This window comes from Protopterus annectens, chromosome 8.part1, assembly GCF_019279795.1.
Source record: "Protopterus annectens isolate FY-2018-M chromosome 8.part1, PAN1.0, whole genome shotgun sequence".
NCBI lineage: Eukaryota > Metazoa > Chordata > Ceratodontiformes > Protopteridae > Protopterus > Protopterus annectens.
The window spans coordinates 491,026,849-491,047,829 of NC_056742.1; the positions used below are offsets into that span (position 1 = coordinate 491,026,849).

A 20,981-nucleotide genomic window follows, 5' to 3' on the forward strand; every position below is an offset into this window, starting at 1 on the left:
TGGAGAGGAATATGTCCTGCTTCATCAGCTCACTGCAGGCTTCTTTCCCTTGCATTAACAGAGTGCGTGGGAATGTTAGGGAAAAGTAGAAAAAAACCCACACATCCTACCTCTGATGCCTTAACTCATTAACTACAACAGAGCTCAGGACGTTAGCACTGTAACTTCCAGTGGGCGGAGATTAAACCTTTTGACAGAATCAAATTATGTCCTCACATTTCAAACAAATGCTCATATCTCTGGAACTATAGGGATTATGAAAGCAGTATAAAAGGCAAACTCTTCAGCACAATCTATTTTTATAGTGGCAGTATTCTTTAGGTTCCAGGCCTTAAACCAAATTTTATGTCACAGTAAACACAGTAACTATTACATTTGTAATATTTTGTAAACAACTTAAAATATCGCAGCAACCACCCAAGTTACACACGTCAGCAGTGTCTTATTCACACAGCTGAGAGCTTTCATTTGATGCTAAGGAGTTCTGTCTGTGTTACCTGGTTGTTGAGAAATGTAGAAAAATGTAAAAAGTATATCTATATAAATTAATATCATAAAAACAACAGTTATATCTATTTACCTGATCTACACATAGGTCAAATATTGACGCAGTTGAGTTTGCTATTGTGTAAGCTTTAAGATGAAATGTTTTAAAACTTTGTACATAGCATATTTTTGGAATTATTGATGCAAATATGAACAAGCAATATCTGATGCCTAGAGATGTCAGTTGGAGTTAACCGCAGATGCACTTGGAGGCGTCACTCGGATGTAATGAGTTAATAAAGACCTATCCTGGTTGGCCATTGTCGTGCTGATGGGGAATAAATGAGCCTTTTGGTAGGACGGGGTCTGATGACTGGCAAACAGTGGGGGCAAAGTATAGCAAAAAATGTTTGTCACTCCTCAGACTTGCACACCTCCAGTGATGCTCCAATCTTTGGACATCTGCCCCTGACATTATGAGGAGCACAGCTCTACAGCAGACACGTTGTGAGGAGCACAGCTCTACAGCAGACACGTTGTGAGGAGCACAGCTCTACAGCAGACACGTTGTGAGGAGCACAGCTCTACAGCAGACACGTTGTGAGGAGCACAGCTCTACAGCAGACACGTTGTGAGGAGCACAGCTCTACAGCAGACTATGGTTCATGCTCACTTAGCAAGGTAGGGACCATACAGCTTGTGGGTAGCCTATCAAAAACCAAAGACAGGGACCTGTTATAGTCACCCACCAAAGAACAAAAACTGACCATCACCATTCCCTGGAGGGAAATGAAGTGCGGAAGGAAACTGGTATTAAGAATCAAATGTCCTAATACAAAGAAGAATCAGTAAGCCACAGAAGTAGTGTGCGCGGTGGCTACAATGTCCCATATAACTCAAAAGGGTGGCAACATGTCGGAGTGTTACAGGAGAGTCTAGCACAGAAAGCTCATAAGAACAAAAGCACTTTCGGAAAAGGCTTCAGCCAGCATACTGTTTGCATTTGTTTTTCAAAAGCACAACTTAACATTCCTAGCATAAAAAAACTTCATAAAAAATGATGTCGATATTCTACATTACAAGAACAAACAGAAACTAAATTGATACTCTGCAATACAAGGACAACTACAAACTAAACTAAAACTCTACATTACAAGGACAAATAAACAATAAGCCACACACAAACTAACCTCAGCAACAGCAAGAGCCAGTATGTCAGAATTTGTAACTATTTGACTCTGGACCAAGGTTCCATTCTTTGAGTCCCAGAACTGAACTTTTCCAGAGGAGTCTGCACTCACGATCATGTGACAGGTCAGGAAGTGTAGGCTCCAAACCAGGCATTCTTGTTTTGTGTTGTACGACTTAATTATTCGTCTGTCCACAACAATCCGCTGCACTGCACGACCTTAAAAACAAACCGCTCCAAATATAAAACTGTCAATATTCATCACCAAGTACATTGCATACACTTCTTTCTTTTTTGTTTACATTCTCTTAGTCCACATTTGTTTAGATGCTGTTAAACACAGACTAGTCCTGTCTTTTTCAATCCTGAAACATCTCTGGAACTATGAACATCAGAATTGAGGAAGAACAGACTGGCAGCTATCCCAATCTAACTTTTTCGAATCACAAAAGAAAACAACTGCAGCTTTAAAAGTCCTAACTCCAGAAACTCTGATGACACAGAATTGACAGATATGTACTTAGCACATCACTTTGTACTTAGCATATCACATGATATGTGAGAGGTCTTTCTGTTGTGGGTAGCATGGGACGGTCACTTCCAACATCCACAGTCTGGCACAGTTCTGAATTTTCTTTCATCACTGTGTATTGCAGTGCCTTCTGACAACAATCATGATGTTCTGTGCCAAGCTAGAAGGATACACTAAGCCCCCTGCACTATTCCTTTCACCGCTTTACTGACTGAGCACAACCCATTAGAAAGAAAAACAAAAATGCTTAAGAATATGGAGTTATGATGCTATTCTATTTTGTTGATTTGCTATTTCACCACCCACTAAAACACCACAACAAAACATTGATTGTCTCTATGAATTTAGAGGTGCTAATGAGGAAAATAAATATAAATGGACTATCATATAACATCTGGTTCTGCTACTGAATCTATAAAAATTCTGTATAACAGCAGAAAAAAAATTGGTGGAAGTGTTTAATGAATGGCTACATGATGGTATTTGTTATGCAGAAATATGTAGTGGGTTATGAGACTTGTAAGAAAAAAAAGGGGAAAAGAATGGAATAAAAAAACTGGAGGCCAGTAATGTTGAACAATGATGATAAGATATTTATGAAGATAATGCAAAAAGATTAGAACATAAACTGGAATATGTAAAGGAAGAAGGCATTTATGGGGTTAAAGGGAAAGGAAACCAAGAATTAATAATGATAATCAGGAAATCGTGGAGGATATCAAGAAAAGAACAAAGAAACAAAATTAATGGTGGCTGATATAAATATAGCATTTGATGCTATACAGCATGAAACTCTATGGCAAATAATAGAAGGTGTGAAGTAAATGAAAAACACTCATCTGTGTTAGCATGCCTGGCAGGAGATTTGTGTATATTCTCAAATTAACTTATACTGTATGCCAGGATGTCTAATTGTAAAAATGTAAATAAGTTTTTAAAACGTTGCTGCTTATACAAAATGTTTAAATAATCTGTCAGTGTTTGAAACATTTCTGATTGCACATGTTTGTGAGGCAGATTCTAAAGTAGAAGCTGTCTGTGGAGAATCAGCTGAACATTGAGTGATGTCATTAGAATGTTCCTGGTTGCTAGGTAATTATTTGAAGAGCTGATTGACAGGAAAAATAAATTTTTCAAACAGCTGACTGTTATTTTTAAAATAAGACAGTTGAGACTGTTAACCTGGAATATAAAAGAAACAGCTAAAGTCAGATGAAGAACAGTTAGTTAGGAGCAGCAGTTAGTGACGAGTTGCAGTCAGTTACAGTGCTATGCAGTACATACCCAAGAAAAAGGACTCATCAAAAACTGTAAACCTGCCTTTGCCTTGCTATTATGTTTTATATTAGATCAAAGACAGTATTCTCTAGTTCAATTATGAAAGTTTAGTTATTTAGCTAGAGTTTTTCTAAGATGATAGACTTCTATCCTACAATTTAATTTTATGCTTCTGGTGATTACTGAAAGTTATTGATTTACATTTTTGTAATTATTTTACTTATTATTAATTGTTTTTCAGTACTTTACATTATGGCTGGACAAACAGTGTGTTCTTTAGAGATTAGAGTGTGTTTATACCTGGTCACCTCGAATGCTGTCTGCTTCTGGTCACAGCTATCATTTATTTTGATATTTAATTTTTAATAACTGATCATCCTTTGAATGGTGTGTAGACCTGCCTGACCCTGGTGGCAGTGTCTGCCATCTGTACTGGGGAGGGAACACAGCTGGAAATCTGTGTCAGGCTTCCCATAAGTGTTTGCATGTGTGAGATTTAAATTTATTTTGAGTGTGAGTTAATCACAGGTTTTAAACTGGAACACAATGCTCTGAAGTGTATGATAAGGGATTACATTTGGGGGTAGACAGAGGTATATAGTCTGGTCCCAGGAAATAGAGCATGTTCCCATTGTGCACTTAAGGCAACTGTTGAATTTTACTCTTCTGCACTCTGTACTCTGGTGTTTTCTGTGATGTTCCCACACTGGAGTCAGTGGTGAGGACTGAGGCTCCTTCATTACTGACCTGGGTTTTAAATGGGGATGTCACATTATTTTTGGCAGTCCGGTGGGATAACAACTGGACGTCACAGTAGGATGTAACTGTTGTATACAGATAAAGTATGTGAGTCCGTGTATAAAAATACTAACATTAGGATCTTTGCAATAGTCATGAATTGTGTAGTAAAAGAAATAAACAGAAAAATGGAAAAAAATATTATGCCTTAAGCTGATGATATAATATTAATGACCAAGAATAGCAAGAACATGAAAGATGCAAATATATCTGCAAATAAAAAATTGCAAGAAGTTGGATTAATAACGAATAGGGAAAATTTAAGGGTTTTAGGAGATGAGGAACAACTGGAAGGAATAAAATTTGGAAAAAGAGATTAATATTAGTTATTAATTTTGATGAATATTCTACTAAATGAACAATGGGAGAATTTTTTGAAAGAATGAAAAGGACTTTGTGTTATGTGGTACATATATAGATGGCCTTATAAGAACATATACTTAATACAATACAGATGGGGAAAATATTGTACATACCTTGAGTGTATATTACATCAAGAGAACTGGAAAAATCAATTTCTTGAAATAATCTTTGGATTTATATGGGGATATAGATTAAACTCAGTTAAAAGAGGAATGTTACATATGGATAAAGAAGATGGGGGGGTTGGGTTTATTGAACCCTACAGTTTTTGGGGCCAAGTTGAATTTGTACAGGGTGTTAAAATGGACAAATGGAAAATAAGACAAGTTGGTAGTAAGACTAAGAAAAAATATGAAACGGAATGGAAATTAATAAAATTAAATAAAAGGGAGATAGAGTGGAGACATGAAGAAATAAAGATGCATCAAGACAAACTAAAAATATGGAAGTTAAATATAAAGGAGATGGGAATAAATAAGAAATAATGGTATAAAAATATAATGTTGCAAAATTACTGTATGAACCTATGGGGACATCTAACAGAAGAAAAGAATAAAAGCTATAAAACAAAGAAATAAATGGTACATGAAGCACTTTGTATGTTTATCATTATGTCTTTGCCGACAGAGTTACTTTGTGCCATCTACCAAGTCACTTTCCAGACGTTAGGACAAAGTGCCTCTGATGCCTTGTTCTTTGCTATTGCAACTCCACTCTTAGCCTCTTTACCGATTGCTCTCCTTTATTTAGTACCTTACAAAACAATAGTAGCAGTCTGGATATTAGAAGAAAAATTAACAGAAAAGTTGAAGAAAATGACAAAAAATTCAAAAGGCTCTCTCAGACTTACTGATGAGATTCAAACTCATTTAAAAATCCTTGCACTGAGAGTTCACCGATCACATCATTATGCAACACATATACTGCAGATATTCAGGACTAAGGAAAGGCTGGAAAGAAAGCACAAAGGAAGCGATTAGGAGGACGTGACAGAGGGAACAACAAACTACTAGTGGAGCACAAACTATACAAGATTTTCTGCATTTTGTTTGTGGTTGGGAGAAGGTTTGGATAGAGAGTCAACAAAGAGAGTGCTGTAAAGGTTAAAGTTGATAAAACCAATGACAGAAAAGGATGCAGTCATTTTCATAGTGTACCGCACATTGCCGGCTTGAAAATAGTTAACAAAACGTATGGAAAAATATGTTAACCTTCACAATGAAATAAATATGCTATGCATGTCCAAAATCAGTCAAAAGGAATTGATGGTCAGATACAGTCCACAATAAAGGCAGATATTGCCACAGATGGGAGGGGTGGGAATCAGAGGGAGGGATTTAGATTTCCCAGCTTGTCATACAAATCAGAGTTGATACAATAGCCCAAATGGCTCTATTTCAAATGCATCCATGAATAAGGAAATATTAATGAATGATTTAGGCAGAGTGTTAGTATGAGGTTTGGAGGGAAGTAAGGGGCAATGGCAAGAGGTATGAAATCAGAGATTATCAGAAGAATATGGAAGAGCGTTATGAACAAAAATACAGAGCTGGATAACAATAAAGGGTGAATATTCCCACATCAATGTCTACTCACTGTAAGATGGATAACAATGTATGGTGAACACTCCCACATCAATGTCTGCTCACTGTGAGATGGATCATGTATGGTGAATACTCCCATATCAATATCTGCTCACTGTGAGATGGATAACAATGTATGGTGAACACTCCCACATCAATGTCTGCTCAGTGTGAGATGGATAACAATGTACAGTGAACACTCCCATTCAATGTCTGCTCAGTGTGAGATGGATAACAATGTACAGTGAACACTCCCATTCAATGTCTGCTCAGTGTGAGATGGATAACAATGTATGGTGAACACTCCCACATCAATGTCTGCTCACTGTGAGATGGATAACAATGTATGGTGAACACTCCCACATCAATGTCTACTCACTGTGAGATGGATAACGATGTATGGTGAACACTCCCACATCAATGTCTACTCACTGTGAGATGGATAATGTATGGTGAACATGCCCACATCAATGTCTGCTACACTGTGAAATGGATAACAATGTATGGTGAACACTCCCACATCAATGTCTGCTCACTGTGAGATGGATAACAATGTATGGTGAACACTCCCATTCAATGTCTGCTCATTGTGAGATGGATAACAATGCATGGTGGACATTCCCACGTCAATGTCTGCTCACTGTGAGATGGATAATGTATGGTGAACACTCGCACATCAATGTCTGCTCATTGTGAGATAGATAACAATGTATGGTGAACACTCCCACATCAATAAAATAAAAAAATCACAAATCTGCTGGATGGGGTGTCCGGATCCAAAATTCTGCCACAAACGTAGTCATAACAAAGCTTTTATTGGCAAACTTAAAATAATAAAACTCAGTGATAATAGTTAAGCGCTTTCATCTACAATATAGACTTCATCAGAACAATGTAATCAGTGTCATGCTATAATGGAAGAGGCTACACTCAAGCTGGAGAATTTCAGTCAATCATATTTAAAATTTCAGTATGGTAATTGTAGAACTCAACATGTAGTATACCTGGCCAAGTGTACAAAATGTTCCTGTTTCTATGTGGGAAAAACGGACAGATGTTTAAGGAACAGGATTTATGACCATGGTCACTGTATAACGAAAAAATATGAAACAAACGCCCTGTATAGACATTTAAGCACAAGTCCTGGATGTGTAGAGTTTAAATTTGCCATATTAGAGCAGGTAAGGGCAAACCCCGGGGGGGGAGGGGTATTACTAAGAAATTAAATGAAAGAGAAACCAAATGGCAAATTTTATTAAATGCTACAGTGTATCCAGGTATAAATGATGGTTTATCCATCAAAGCCATACTGGAATCTAAAATGTGATGTATATGGAGGTTATTGTACAAATTTTAGTTATAAGGTGTTTTTACTCAAGTGTGGAACATAATGTTATTTAATTAGTCATGTTATTGTATTATATTATTTATATAATTCTCATAAACAATGCAGTATATTAATCTAGTATGGAGCACTTTAAAAATGATGACGTTACATATTAATTATGTGATTAGGTGCTGATGCCTCTTGGCTCTTTATACCATTTAAGCAATAATGAATTTCAAGTCAGTGTTTTGATGAAGTCTATATTGTAGATGAAAGCGCTTAACTACTATCACTGTGTTTTATTATTTTAAGTTTGCCAATAAAAGCTTTGTTATGACTACGTTTGTGGCAGAATTTTGGATCCGGACACCCCATCCAGCAGATTTGTGATTTTTTTATTTTGTTGGTGTTCATCTGCTGAACTGTTTCCACTTTATCAGTAGTCGCCAGGGGTTATGGATTCTTTGGACGAATTACCATCCATATTCTCGCCCGCTCGGGGGGACGAGATTCATAAAATGCAGTCAGAAATGGCTATAATAAAAGGAGAACTAACACGGCTGATCGATCTCATCAGCCAGCCTTAGGGAAGAGCCGGAAGTCCTAAGGAGACGACGTCAATGCGCAAACACAGCGGAAGTAATGTATTGAACATTTCCACGAGCGGACAACGAGAAGTTGTTGTTCAGGGTATCGGACCCTCTAATGGATCCACTGGAGCTACCGGCCCTCATTTTCACGAACGGTTGGCATGGAGAGACGAGGGAGGATCGGAGGACGAGTACAATATTTTGGGCGCCAAACCGAAGCGAACAGTCCATAAAAAAACATATTCTGTGGTAGGACATGCCACAGATACAGGTACTGTCTTTCCTCGTACCTTGAATAAGGGTAACAAAGGCAATGAATATCTTAGATACCACAATTTGGATTTGTTTCTTAAATGTAATTTTTATTTTAAGAGTAATTTTAAGAAATCCAAGGCTGATAACCATTTCAATAAAAGTAAAGAGGACAACAGAACTTTAAAAGACCTTATTTTTGATTTTGGCAAAAAATTACGTACTGTGAAGAGTTTACAGCTTGACAATCTGTACCTAAAGCGTAGTCTTGATTTAAAAGTTGTCCCAATGGGTCTTAGGTTTTTTAAACAGCCCATAGGGGTGGATTTAGATGAAACTAACATTCTTGAGTGCAATAAGCTCTTTGACAGTTTTGGTTTTGCCTTTATTGAATTTATCATCAATTGCAATGATAGGAAGATTTGTGCTTTAAGGGAAACGGAGATGTTAAATGAGACGATTACACAAGATCTATTATATACTGAATGGGAACGTTTTTTTACAAACAGTATGAAAGGGCTGATAAGAACTGTACGAAACAATTTGATAGGAAATGTAAAAAAATGAGAAGGGACCTAGACCAATATGAAAAGCAACAGGCATACCGATGGGACAAGTTAAAAGAAGACACTGATGGGATATACAAAAGGAGAAATACTTATCCCACAAGGGGAGCCAGCTACAAAAATATGGACCATTTTGGTTATTCTAATGACAGTAGGATTTTTTTAGGGACAAGGCAAGAGGGCCAGTATATACAAGAGGAACATTTAGCAACAGAACACAATTGGAGGCAAAATAAATTTCAAAAGGACCGGAGAAATTAAGGTAGGAAGCAAATATAGTGAGACATAATGAGGTACACTTTAGTTTAGGGGACTTCAGTGTGTTTAATTACACTGATTTTAAATTAGAAAAAGAACATTTTAAATTATTCTCCAGAGGTATGAAATTTGTACCCTCTTCCAAGTGCAATATTATAGATTACATTATAGAATTTAAGCAATTTATAAGTAAACTTAATGTGGCAGTTTATTTTCATGACAGTAGTAGGATAAAAATGAATATTATGTACAAAATAACCTAGTACTTTCATCCCACCAATGAATTCTACTTTAGCCACTTATGAGAAGTTTGTTATAGATGCAATGTATGAAATATACATTAGTTCTAAGAATAAGAATGAGATACAACCTTACTAAAAATTGATATGATTTATTAAATCAATTACAAAGTGATTATCAAATTCGAGTTATGAAACCTGACAAAGGGGGAGGCATTGTGCTGTACAACACTCAAGACTATATTAATAAAATGCATACTATCTTGTTAGGTTCAGGTAACTATGAAATTTCATTGTTAAATGAAGTCAATACAGGACATCACAAAATAGATTTATTTTTGGAAGATTTGTTGTTGGAAAATAGAACTGATGTGGAATTATACAATTTTTTGAAAGTAAAATAGCCAGTATTAGCTACTATTGTAGGAATACCGAAGGTGCACAAAGACGTAAGGGACCCACCCTTTAGACCAATCATATCGGGGAATAAATCTAAAGCCTTTCCATTTGGTCAAGTGATAGATAGGTGGTTGAAATTTATATATAAAAAAATACTCCACATTATTATTGATTCATGGGACTTTTTAGGTAGGTTGACCCCCGACAAATGTAATAAAGGGACCATTTTTGTCACAATTGATGTGATAAAGTTTTATTTATTAACACTGGAATTTATGGACATAGTATTAAAAAATAATTTCATATTTTATGAAAGGGAATATTATAAACAAAGCAATGGTGTAGCAATGGGTGCAGCTTGTGCACCCATTTTTGCCAATTTGGTGTTATTAAATTGGGAAGAACACGCATTTCAAAGTAAGTGGAAGAAGGCTATAAATTGCTATGTCGATATATTCATTTTATGGAACAACTCTTTACAAGAATTAGAATTGTTTTTTGATTACTTAAACAATTCCAGTGAATATTTAAAATTCACCTACAAAAGTGACCTTAAGGGTATATCCTATTTAGATGCATTTATTTACATAGAGAACGACCATTTTTGTTCCAAAATATATAGAAAAAGCACGTTCAGTAATACATACTTAGAATATACTAATTGTCATCCTTATAAACAAAAAGCCAGTATAATTAAGGGTCAATGTATTAGGGCAGCAAGGATGACTTCTGAGTTTAATGAAATGGACAAGGAACTTGATTTTATTGGAGATATGATATCCCAGTACTCTTACAGCGAATACAATAAAATATGTAAAAGAGGAATGGGGTAAAAATATCAACCCCTCTTAGGGAGAGGTGAAGTGAACTCGCAGTACAATCCCAATGTAGTTCCAATTAACCAGAATTCATTTCAAAGGGCATGTATATTACAGTTTGGAAATTTCGCCGGAACATTTTAAAAACTGTAGAAAATATTTATAAAATAATAGATGAGTGTCCAACATTTGTTTACAAAACAGTCCTTAACCTGAAAAATAAATATGAGATGAAGAAAAATAATTCAAAGAATGGAAATAGAGAGGGGGGCACCCGAAAATATGGCAAATGTAATCAGTGTCATGCTAAAATGGAAGAGGCTACACTCAAGCTGGAGAATTTTAGTCAATCATATTTAAAATTTCAGTATGGTAATTGTAGAACTCAACATGTGGTATACCTGGCCAAGTGTACAAAATGTTCCTGTTTCTATGTGGGAAAAACGGACAGATGTTTAAGGAGCAGGATTTATGACCATGGTTACTGTATAAGGAAAAAAAGATGAAACAAACGCCCTGTATAGACATTTAAGCACAAGTCCTGGATGCCCGGGGGGGGGGGGGGTATTACTAAGAAATTAAATGAAAGAGAAACCAAATGGCAAATTTTATTAAATGCTGCACTGTATCCAGGTATAAATGATGGTATATCCATCAAAGCCATACTGGAATCTAAAATGTGATGTATATGGAGGTTATTGTACAAATTTTAGTTATAAGGTGTTTTTACTCAAGTGTGGAACATAATGTTATTTAATTAGTCATGTTATTGTATTATATTATTTATATAATTCTCAAACAATGCAGTATATTAATCTAGTACGGAGAACTTTAAAAATGATGAGGTTACATAATTATGTGATTAGGTGCTGATGCCTATTGGCTCTTTATACTATTTAAGCAATAATGAATTTCAAGTCAGTGTTCTGATGAAATGTATATTGTAGATGAAAGCGCTTAACTACTATCACTGTGTTTTATTATTTTAAGTTTGCCAATAAAAGCTTTGTTATAACTACGTTTGTGGCAGAATTTTGGATCCGGACACCACATCCAGCAGATTTGTGATTTTTTTATTTTGTTGGTGTTCATCTGCTGAACTGTTTCCACTCCCACATCAATGTCTGCTCACTTTGAGATGGATAACATTGTACGGTGAACACTCCCACATCAATGTCTACTCACGGTGAAATGGATAACAATGTATGGTGAACATTCCCACACCGATGTCTGTTCATCATGTCCTTCTATGTTAATATTATTTTGCATTAATTGTTAAACCAAATAACAAAAGGCTCCGGGTTTTAAAAGCATGTGGTGGTGCTGCGGTAGCGTTGTCGCCTCACAGTTAGACGCTGCCTGTTCGATTCTCAGAGCGTCTTCTGTGTGGCGACATGCGTGAATGGGCGTTCCTGCACTGAAGGTTGTGCGTAAGGCCAGGCAAGCCAGTACGTAAACAATCTACTGCCAATCATTAGCGGACCGGAGTTCCGCTGTGGCGACCCTAACCGGGAAAAACCGAAAGACACAAACACAAGCAAGTTAAGAAACACCTCTCTCTCTCCAAACAGTTGGAAATCAATGTACATAAACTACACTTTAAGGGTACAAAATTCAACACATCTCCCCATATCTGGTATGGAATAAATCCTGGGTCCATCCCTAACTCCTGAAGCTGCAATCCCCTTTTACCACATTCCAATTTTCCAAACACAAACCAATACCTTTCTGAAAACCAATCATCTATGTCATTATTCCTTTAAATTCTCTGAGTTGCCCTGGAAACAGATGTGCTACATATTAGAATATATTTTCACCTATGGACCAGTTTACCCTCTACAATGCACCTTTTAATAACCACCATAAAGAGGCAATGCCTAGAAACCAGCAAACGTACTCCTCTCCTTGAATGCCTTGGCACTGCGGGGTGAAGCTTTGATTTTGACCCACGCAATTCAAGTTCAACTAGTGGTAAAGGAGACAGAGGGACCTGGATGGAAGAGCAATGGCCTGAGTGCCAATGCCAGCATGTTCATCCTGGCAGAAGGGAGGAAGCTAGGTCCACCATATTATGGATACCTGATGGGCAGTGGACTGCCAGTGGAAAAGGCCAGGCATGCTCACGCTACAGAAGCTGTGCATGTGTCAGAGTCGAAGACAGATACACAGATGTATGCATGTTTCTGCCTGACCAGACAGCCATTATGATTCTGCAATCAGCCTACTGAGGAGGTGTTAGGTGCAATGGGACAAGGACCTCCATATGACCGGCAAATGTCCTGCTCCCCAATCCCAGACTATCTCCTTTCAGGGGAACAAACAGGCTGACATGCACCCTCATTCCAGAATGAATAGGTCTTGGGGCTCTTGGTCAGTCTTGTGATGCTGGTGGAAGGACAAAATGTGCTGATAAGGCACTAGAAGGGGATCCACTGGACGTGTCCCATACAGGAGATTAAAAATACAAGAGACTACTCTTCCTTTTACCACTAAATGAAACCACCAATAACACCTTTATTGTACCACTAAATGAAACCACCAATAACCCGTTTATCACACCACTAAATGAAATCACCAGTAACCTCTTTATCATTGCACTAAAGGAAAACACCAGTGACCCCGTTATCAGAGCAACATGCTTCTGAGCACATAAATGCTTTTCCTGTAACACAACTATAGAAGGTTTTAATCTTCCATAGTAAGAAGATATGCAATTTTTGATTTGATTAGCTAATACATTTTAAGGGTGCATGATCTTATAAAACTCTTTCTACATCAAGAACATTTTGTTTCTTCTTTTTCACTCTAAACACCTCACTCAAAAAAAAAAAAAAAAAAAAAAAAAAAAAAAAAAAAAAAAAAGACTTTGCTAGCTTAACCATGTCTTGCAGTAAGAAATGTCATACATCGCCCAAAGAAAACCTGAGAGATAGTACAGTTATGCAAGAACTGACCAAAACAGTCCTACTCAAAATTGTAGTATTGCAAACTGTTGCAATATTCAGAACTGTACGGTTATCTCACTAAATAACCTGGACGTTCGTCCAGGGTAACAAAACCACAACCTCTCATACAGCCACACATCCAATGTATGACCCAAGCCCACTGGCTTAAGGATACATAAGCAGACATATGAGCATAAAACCTCAGACTATCTCCAAGTGTGTATCGACACTAGAAAGTAATGCTCAGGTAGGAAGAGAGAAACCGAAAATGGCTCCCCATCAATCCATGATGAGGAAAGACAGATGGGATGGCTGCATATATGGTCAGTAGGACGTCTACCATTATGGTGAGTTCTTACACACCTGTACTACTTCCTGTGGAAGGAGGGAAGGAACACTGCATGAACGGTCAGGAGGACATCTATCGTTATGGTGAGTTCTTGCACACCTTTACTACATCCTTCCTTAGATCATTGTTGCAGTATTCCAAAATGTTGGGTGATTCCCAAAGCTTGGATAGTTTTAAGGATGACTGCATGACACATAAGAGAACTGCTAACTGGGCCAGAGAGGAACGATCTGGCAAAAGCAGCTATGGATTTAGAAAAAGCATCTACCCTGCTGTTGTCTCTTTCGGCTTTTCCAGGTTAGGGGTCGCCAGAGTGGAACTCTGGTCCGCTAATGATTGGCAGTACATTTTTACAAGCCGAGTTGCCGGCCCTGACGCACAACCTTCAATGAAGGTACACCCATTCACGCATGTCTCCACACAGAAGACACACTAATTGAGAATCGAACAGGACAACATCTTACTGTGAGGCGACAACGCTACACAGGCACCACCACCATCTACCCTGTAATGTTTGGTAAAGATTTGTACAAAAAACAAAGCAGCTGCTTCTAGAATTGCTCTTGAGTTTACCACCTTTAGGCTGATGTGCTCCGACCTTAGATTTAATTGCTATTGGCCCTGCACTCTCAGAGCATGTCTATGCCCCCTATGCAACATCTGTATGCAGTTCCTGTTAAGGTGTCTGCATCTGGAAAAGCAGGCCTGGGTTGAGACTTGCCTGGGAAATCCAACACTGAAATTTTTCTTGCTTTCTTGCTTTAAGCAGAGCAGTAAAGGAATTTGAGTGTCCAGAGGTGGAGAATGTTTGGACTAGATGGATTTCAAGTACCATCACATCTTTCTGATATGGAGTCTGAAGGATGCCCCCCCGATGAAGTTGTAGTCCATAAAAACTGACCAGCCAAAAAAGAGCCATAAAAATGACAGAGTGGACCGCTGAGGATAACAACATTATGCATTGCTACTAGGATGCGACAAGCCCAGAATATCCAGACAGAAGATATTCAAAAAGATTGAGAGAGGAATTAGAAGAAAAAAAATACTTGCACAAGAAAAAAAATGTCAAAAGCTTCAAATGCAAATTTGTATTCATCAATACAATAGAGCCATGAAAACCATTATAAGGACCAAGAAACCTTGGGCTGTTTGGAAAAAGAAGCAACTGAGGAAGTGAGAAAATATAAAAAAAATAGAGATTTTTCAAAAGTATGAAAAAGAAACATGGACATGGGAAAAAAAGAGATATCTGATATGGTACAAAATGTATGCAAAGGAGAAAGCAAAACTAATCTATACAAAAAAGTATTTGAAGAGAAATAAAGGCAAAGGCACCCAGACATGGAAAACTGCACAATACATGAAACAAGAACAGAAGATCAGTAAAGAAGTTAAACAATTAAAAGCTGAAGTTATGGAATACACTGAGTACCGGCGACTGGCTTAGGAGAAGCTTAGTCTGTTTTGGACCTCGACGGTCTGTCTCTGTCCTTTTCTTTGCATTTTTTTGTGTACTCCAGTAATCGGATTGCTATCCGACGATATTTCAGGGTAGTTAAATCTGTTTCCAAAATATTTTGAGGCAAAAATATACCGACGCTTAATAGTGCGTTGGTTAAATCTAGCACAAAACCAACAGCCAGACACGTTGTGATCAGGGCCTAGGCAAGGAATACAGTATAAATGGAAATCCTTATGAGGTATTTGCTTCCCACAAGTAATACAATTAACTTTTTCTGACATTGGTATGGAGCAAGAAAAAAGTTTCCCCAATGGGGTACTTAGCTTTAGTGAAGACTTCGGTTCTGAAACTCGAAAATTTCAGGAGTCGGCCGACCAGCACTTGCAAACTGCTTCTGCTTCGGGCACCGCGCGGCAAGAAAGACTAAAGAAAATGGCGTCGGCTGCTTGTTTTATACCCCTGACGTCATGGAAGAGGAGACAGCAACCGACGCAGGACCCAAGACTTTGGAATTCAGGCCGACTGAGGGCAACCTGCCAGCAGATTACCCAAATGTAATGACTGCAACAGTGAAACACGAAGAACAACTACACAATACATGAAACAAGAACAGAAGATTAGTAAAGTTAAACAAATAGAAGATGAAGTTATGGAATACCTGAGAAGTGAAGGATTTAGGGTAGAAAGTCTAACAAGGGTGATGTCACAACATGATGGAACAATGAGTCCCGAAAGTAAGGAGAAACAGGTGGAGCAGGGGACGTATGAAGAAAAATATGAACATGAGAAAGAAAGATGTAATATGGTGCAATATTTATGCAAAGGAAAAAGCAAAACTAGTCAATGCAAAAAAAAAAAAAAAATAAAATAAAAAAAACAGCACCAAAGATATTTAAAAAAAAAAAAAAACAGGCAAAGGCATTGGGATATGGAAAATTTCACAATACAAAAAAAAAAAAGAAATGGGGGGGGGGAAAGGAGAAAAGAGGATCACTAACGCAAAAGGTAAAGAAATAGAAACTAAAGTTCTGGATTACCTGTGAACTAATACAACCTTGGTAATATCATAGCATGATGGAAGGAGTCCCCAAATTAAGGAGAAACAGGTGGAATGGGAAGCATCTGATCAGCTGCCACATAAAGGTAATCTGGTGTCTTCAACAGGAAACCAGTAAAAAAGTTCAGTTGGAGTTGTACAGTAAGAGAAGGAACAGGAAACTGTGCCAACTCTGATGCAATCAGCCCACATTCCAATTAGGTATCTCAGCAACTCTGTTTTCTCCCACATAAATAAATGGTCAGTTTCACTGAAGGCACCAGTTAAGCTTTTGTTGTGGAGTCTTACAATTGCACACCGCTGTGTTTCCTTGACCTTTGACTGGCCAATGAGTTCCCATTCTGATGCAGCTGAACGGAATACATCACTGGAAGATGTTCTGGAACATTCTGTAGAATGCCCTCAGGAAACAGAGGTCAAAGAATGAGCCCACAGTTTAAAAACATCTAAAGGAAGAGTTGCTTAATTCAATTCATTACATTCAAGTGACGCCTCCAGGTGCATCTGCAGGTAATTCCTACTGATACTTTTAAGCATCAGATATTGCTTGTTCATATTTGTTTCAATAATTCCAAAAACATGCTATGTACAAGGTTTTAAAACATTTCATTTTAAAGCTTACACAATGGCAAACTCAACTGCACTAATAGTTGACCTCTGTCTAGTGCAGGTAAATAGATATCAACTGTTTTTATTATATTAATTCATATAGATATAATTGTCACATTTTTCTAAATGTCTTAACAACCAAGTAACACAGAGAGAAGACCTTAGCCTCATATAAAAGCTCACAGCTAGATGAATAAAATGCTGCTGACAGTGTGTGTGCAACCTGAGTGGTTGCTGAGATACTGTAAATTGTTTACAAACTATTACAAATTTAATAGTTACTGTGTTTACTGTGACTTCTAAAATGAAGTTTAAGACATAGAACCTAAAGAATACTATCACTATAGAATAGTTTGTGCTGAAGGGTTTGCTATTTATACTTCTTTTGTAACCTCCATGGCTCCAGAAATATAAACATTTGTTTGAAATGTGAGGACATAATTTGATTCTACCAAAAGGCTTAGGCTCTGTCCATTGGAAGTTACAGTACAAACATCCTGAGCTACGTTGGAGTGAACGAGTTAAAAGATATGGATAGACATGTTAAGATCGATGAAAGAAATAGATTACAGAAAGTCAGACCACCCAAAATGTTAGAAGTCTGACAAAATAAATTCACACAGTAATCAAGACTGTTAACAGAAATTCATGTGATGTAACAGTAAATAGGATGCATTACTTTGCAGCTAAATTAATAACAGATAAAGTCTTACCATAAAACTACAGGGTAATGTGGAAGGGGAGAAATCAAATGCCACCATGGAAGTATCATATAGAGAAAACTACAAAGCAATTAAGTCAAGAAGCGTCTCTGTCAGAGGAGTATAGAAGATGGAACAGAACAAAAATATTTGGAAAGGTGGACATGATAAAAGCAAAGAGCAGTATTAAAACAGACCAGGATCTATCATAAACTACTGCAAATAAACTAAACATATCAGCACAGCAGAAAAATTAGAAGACATACACATAAATATAAAGGAAACGTACAAAATAAGCACGTCACTGATGACCCAAAATGTTTTTGTAGAGAACTGGGAACAAGGCAAAAGGAATTGAAACACCACCACAAAAAAAGAAAAAGAAAAGAAATAGACACATTTTGGAGAATATCTATGAATACCCTGTAGAACAAGGATGCTGAATGGATACAGGAAGTAAAAGAAACTGTAAGAAGTTCAAATATACAGGACATGAAATGGGGTTAAGTAACAGCTACAGAAATGTAAATAAAATTAAAGTTCCTAGCTGGAAACCCCCAAGCCCACATGTAGTACCTAACTTCTGGCTAAAAGTATTAACATCTTTACACAAAGTTTTATCCCTGTGTAAGGACTGATAATATGCACACCCTGAACAGACACCAAACTGGTTAACCGAAAAAACAATACTCCTTAAGAGTGAAGCTACCATAAAAACTACTATAGCAATAACCCACACCTGGGTGTGGGTAATGCTGGATTTACTCACGGTTAGCGTGGTTTGGTCCCGAGGGCGAATGACCAATAACTTACCGTCTGACAACGTATAAGCTATATACTGGAACTGATGTTGATAAAGTTTATAGTTATTCAGAAGAAAACTCAAATCACAACAAAAGGATAACAAAAACAACGTCCCGTGGAACAAAGGATCATTTGTTGTTAAAGTCACAATGGAAAATTGTAAAAAGGGCGAGCATCTAACTATGGCATGGATAGCCTACAAAAAAAAGCATCTGACAGTATCACACATTCATGGATAACGGAGTGCTTAAGATGTACAAGATACACCCTACATCGATCAGTTACATTATAGCGACCATGAAACAGTGGCAAACCAACTTTGCAGCTAAGCCATGACAAAGGACAAATTATTATCTCAGGAATAACAATTCAAAGGGGGATATTCCAGGGTGGCTCTGTCACTGCTGCTCTTTTATTTTGCTCTTAACCCATTAAATTGCCTACTTAACAGATTGGGTCACGGTTACAATTTGGCTCCCAGGTAAAGTGTAAAGACAACTCATTTTCTTTTTGCAAAGGATCATAGGAAGTTACTAGGCTATTGGCCCAGAGGCCCTTAAAAGCCTAGCCAAGAATTCAGCCCATGTTCTAACAAGTCAGCACGCTATGCCACTGTCCAGCAGGGACACAGGTGGAATCCTAAGGGCGTATTTTCTGTTCCCCATCCAGTTATCCACGTTGAGCTTAAAAAGGGTTAATGAGGCACTCTGCTTTATGTGGAAGTGAGTCTATTCCACAAAAGGGGGAGTCTCTAGGACACAAATGTGTCCTGCCAACCAGTCCTATTGATGTCACAGACCAGGCTGCAGTCACGTGTGCAGGTTACTAGAGTGTAGCTTGACTTGCGGATATGTCGCAGTCCATTCAGGGTGGGGTCAGAGATTGCTTTGTATGCCAGACAGAGTTCACCTCTGAGGACTCTGTAGGAGACTGAGTAGAGGGACATGGCTTTTACACTGTTTGGGGTACATGCTTGAGGCCCTGCATTCTCCAGGTGAGGAAACTCTGTGGTCTCTCCAGCTGCTGTATGTGCTTTGAGGTACATGCCAAAAGGGGCACTGTACTCAATAACGGGTCTTATTATGGAACAATATAGGGATGTTATGACCACCTTGTCCCTGGATGAGATACCCTTACTAATGAGGTGGGCCATGTAGAAAGCTTTCCATACAATAGTGGCAACATGGTGGTCAAAAGTCAGTTTGCTATCAACCTGGGTGCCCAAATCCCTCACAGCTGATTGCATGCTTAGGACCTTATCAATGTGATAATTTCTGGGGATGTCACTCTCCCTAAAAGGGACGATGATGCATTTTTTGGCATTCAGTGTGAGGTCATGTTTCTGGCATCAGTCATTTGTTTGGGTGAGACCCTCTTGGAGGATGTCCACATCACTAGAGGAATTGATGATAGCACCCAGCTTGCAGTCATCTGCAAACTTGGTCAGCCATAACCCACTAGATTTGGCTTGCACCTCCGAGAAGTATATCCCAAACAGCAGTGGCCCCAAGACTGATCCCTGGGATACACCACTTGTTACGGGTCTACTACTTGAGGTGGCTTCCCCTATTCTGACTAGGTGGGTTCCATCAGTGAGCCAGTTTGCTACCCATCTGGTAACATATGGATTGATGACTAGTTGAGAGAATTTATCTATTATACCTGAGTGGGGAATAGCATGAAAGGCCTTGGCCAGGTCAAGGTAGGCGGTGTGCACCATCTTCCCCTCGTCCATGGCTTTGGTGACTGTCTTAAAGAAGTCAACCAAATTTAAAAGGCATGACGTCCCCTTGACAAAACCAAACTGTGTGGGATCAAGTGTCTGGAGGTTGCCAATGTCCTTGTTAATGAGTTCCATTATAATCCACCCCATGGCCTTGCAGAGCAGGCTAGTTATTTATTTTAACATTTGTTTGTCAGGATAATCCAACTGGACAAGTGAAAAACTCCATAAGTTTACAGACAGAAGAAAAATTTATAAAAGAGACAATAAAGTAGTAGCATACAGATTATAGACTTTACAGCCTTTAGTATACAATAAGAGGATATTCCCCTTTTTGGTTGAAAATACATGTGTACAAAATATACAATGGGAGCAGTTAAGAACCTGGTAGAGCATCGCAAGATATTACACAACTGAATAAGAGTATATAAATGTTTAAGTTTTCTGTGGTGCTGCGGTAGCGTTGTCGCCTCACAATAAGACGTTGTCCTGTTAGATTCTCAGCTAGAGCGTCTTCTGCGTGGAGACATGCGTGAATGGGCGTACCTTCGTTGAAGGTTGTGCGTCAGGGCCGGCAACTCGGCATGTAAAAATCTACTGTCAATCATTAGCAGACCAGAGTTCCGCTGTGGCGACCCCTAACCGGGAAAAGC

The 20,981-nt window shown here is 38.0% G+C and overlaps 1 protein-coding gene across 3 annotated transcripts in view; it reads right to left on the reverse strand.

Moving 5' to 3' along the window:
* UTP4 (UTP4 small subunit processome component) overlaps positions 1-20,981 on the reverse strand; it is an 881,210-nt gene that overhangs the window by 435,346 nt on the left and 424,883 nt on the right. For all 3 annotated transcript variants that reach the window (XM_044082023.1, XM_044082022.1, XM_044082025.1), the window contains one exon: positions 1,677-1,894. In XM_044082023.1, the coding sequence (XP_043937958.1) occupies positions 1,677-1,894 (218 nt within the window). The remainder of the gene's footprint in view (positions 1-1,676; positions 1,895-20,981) is intronic.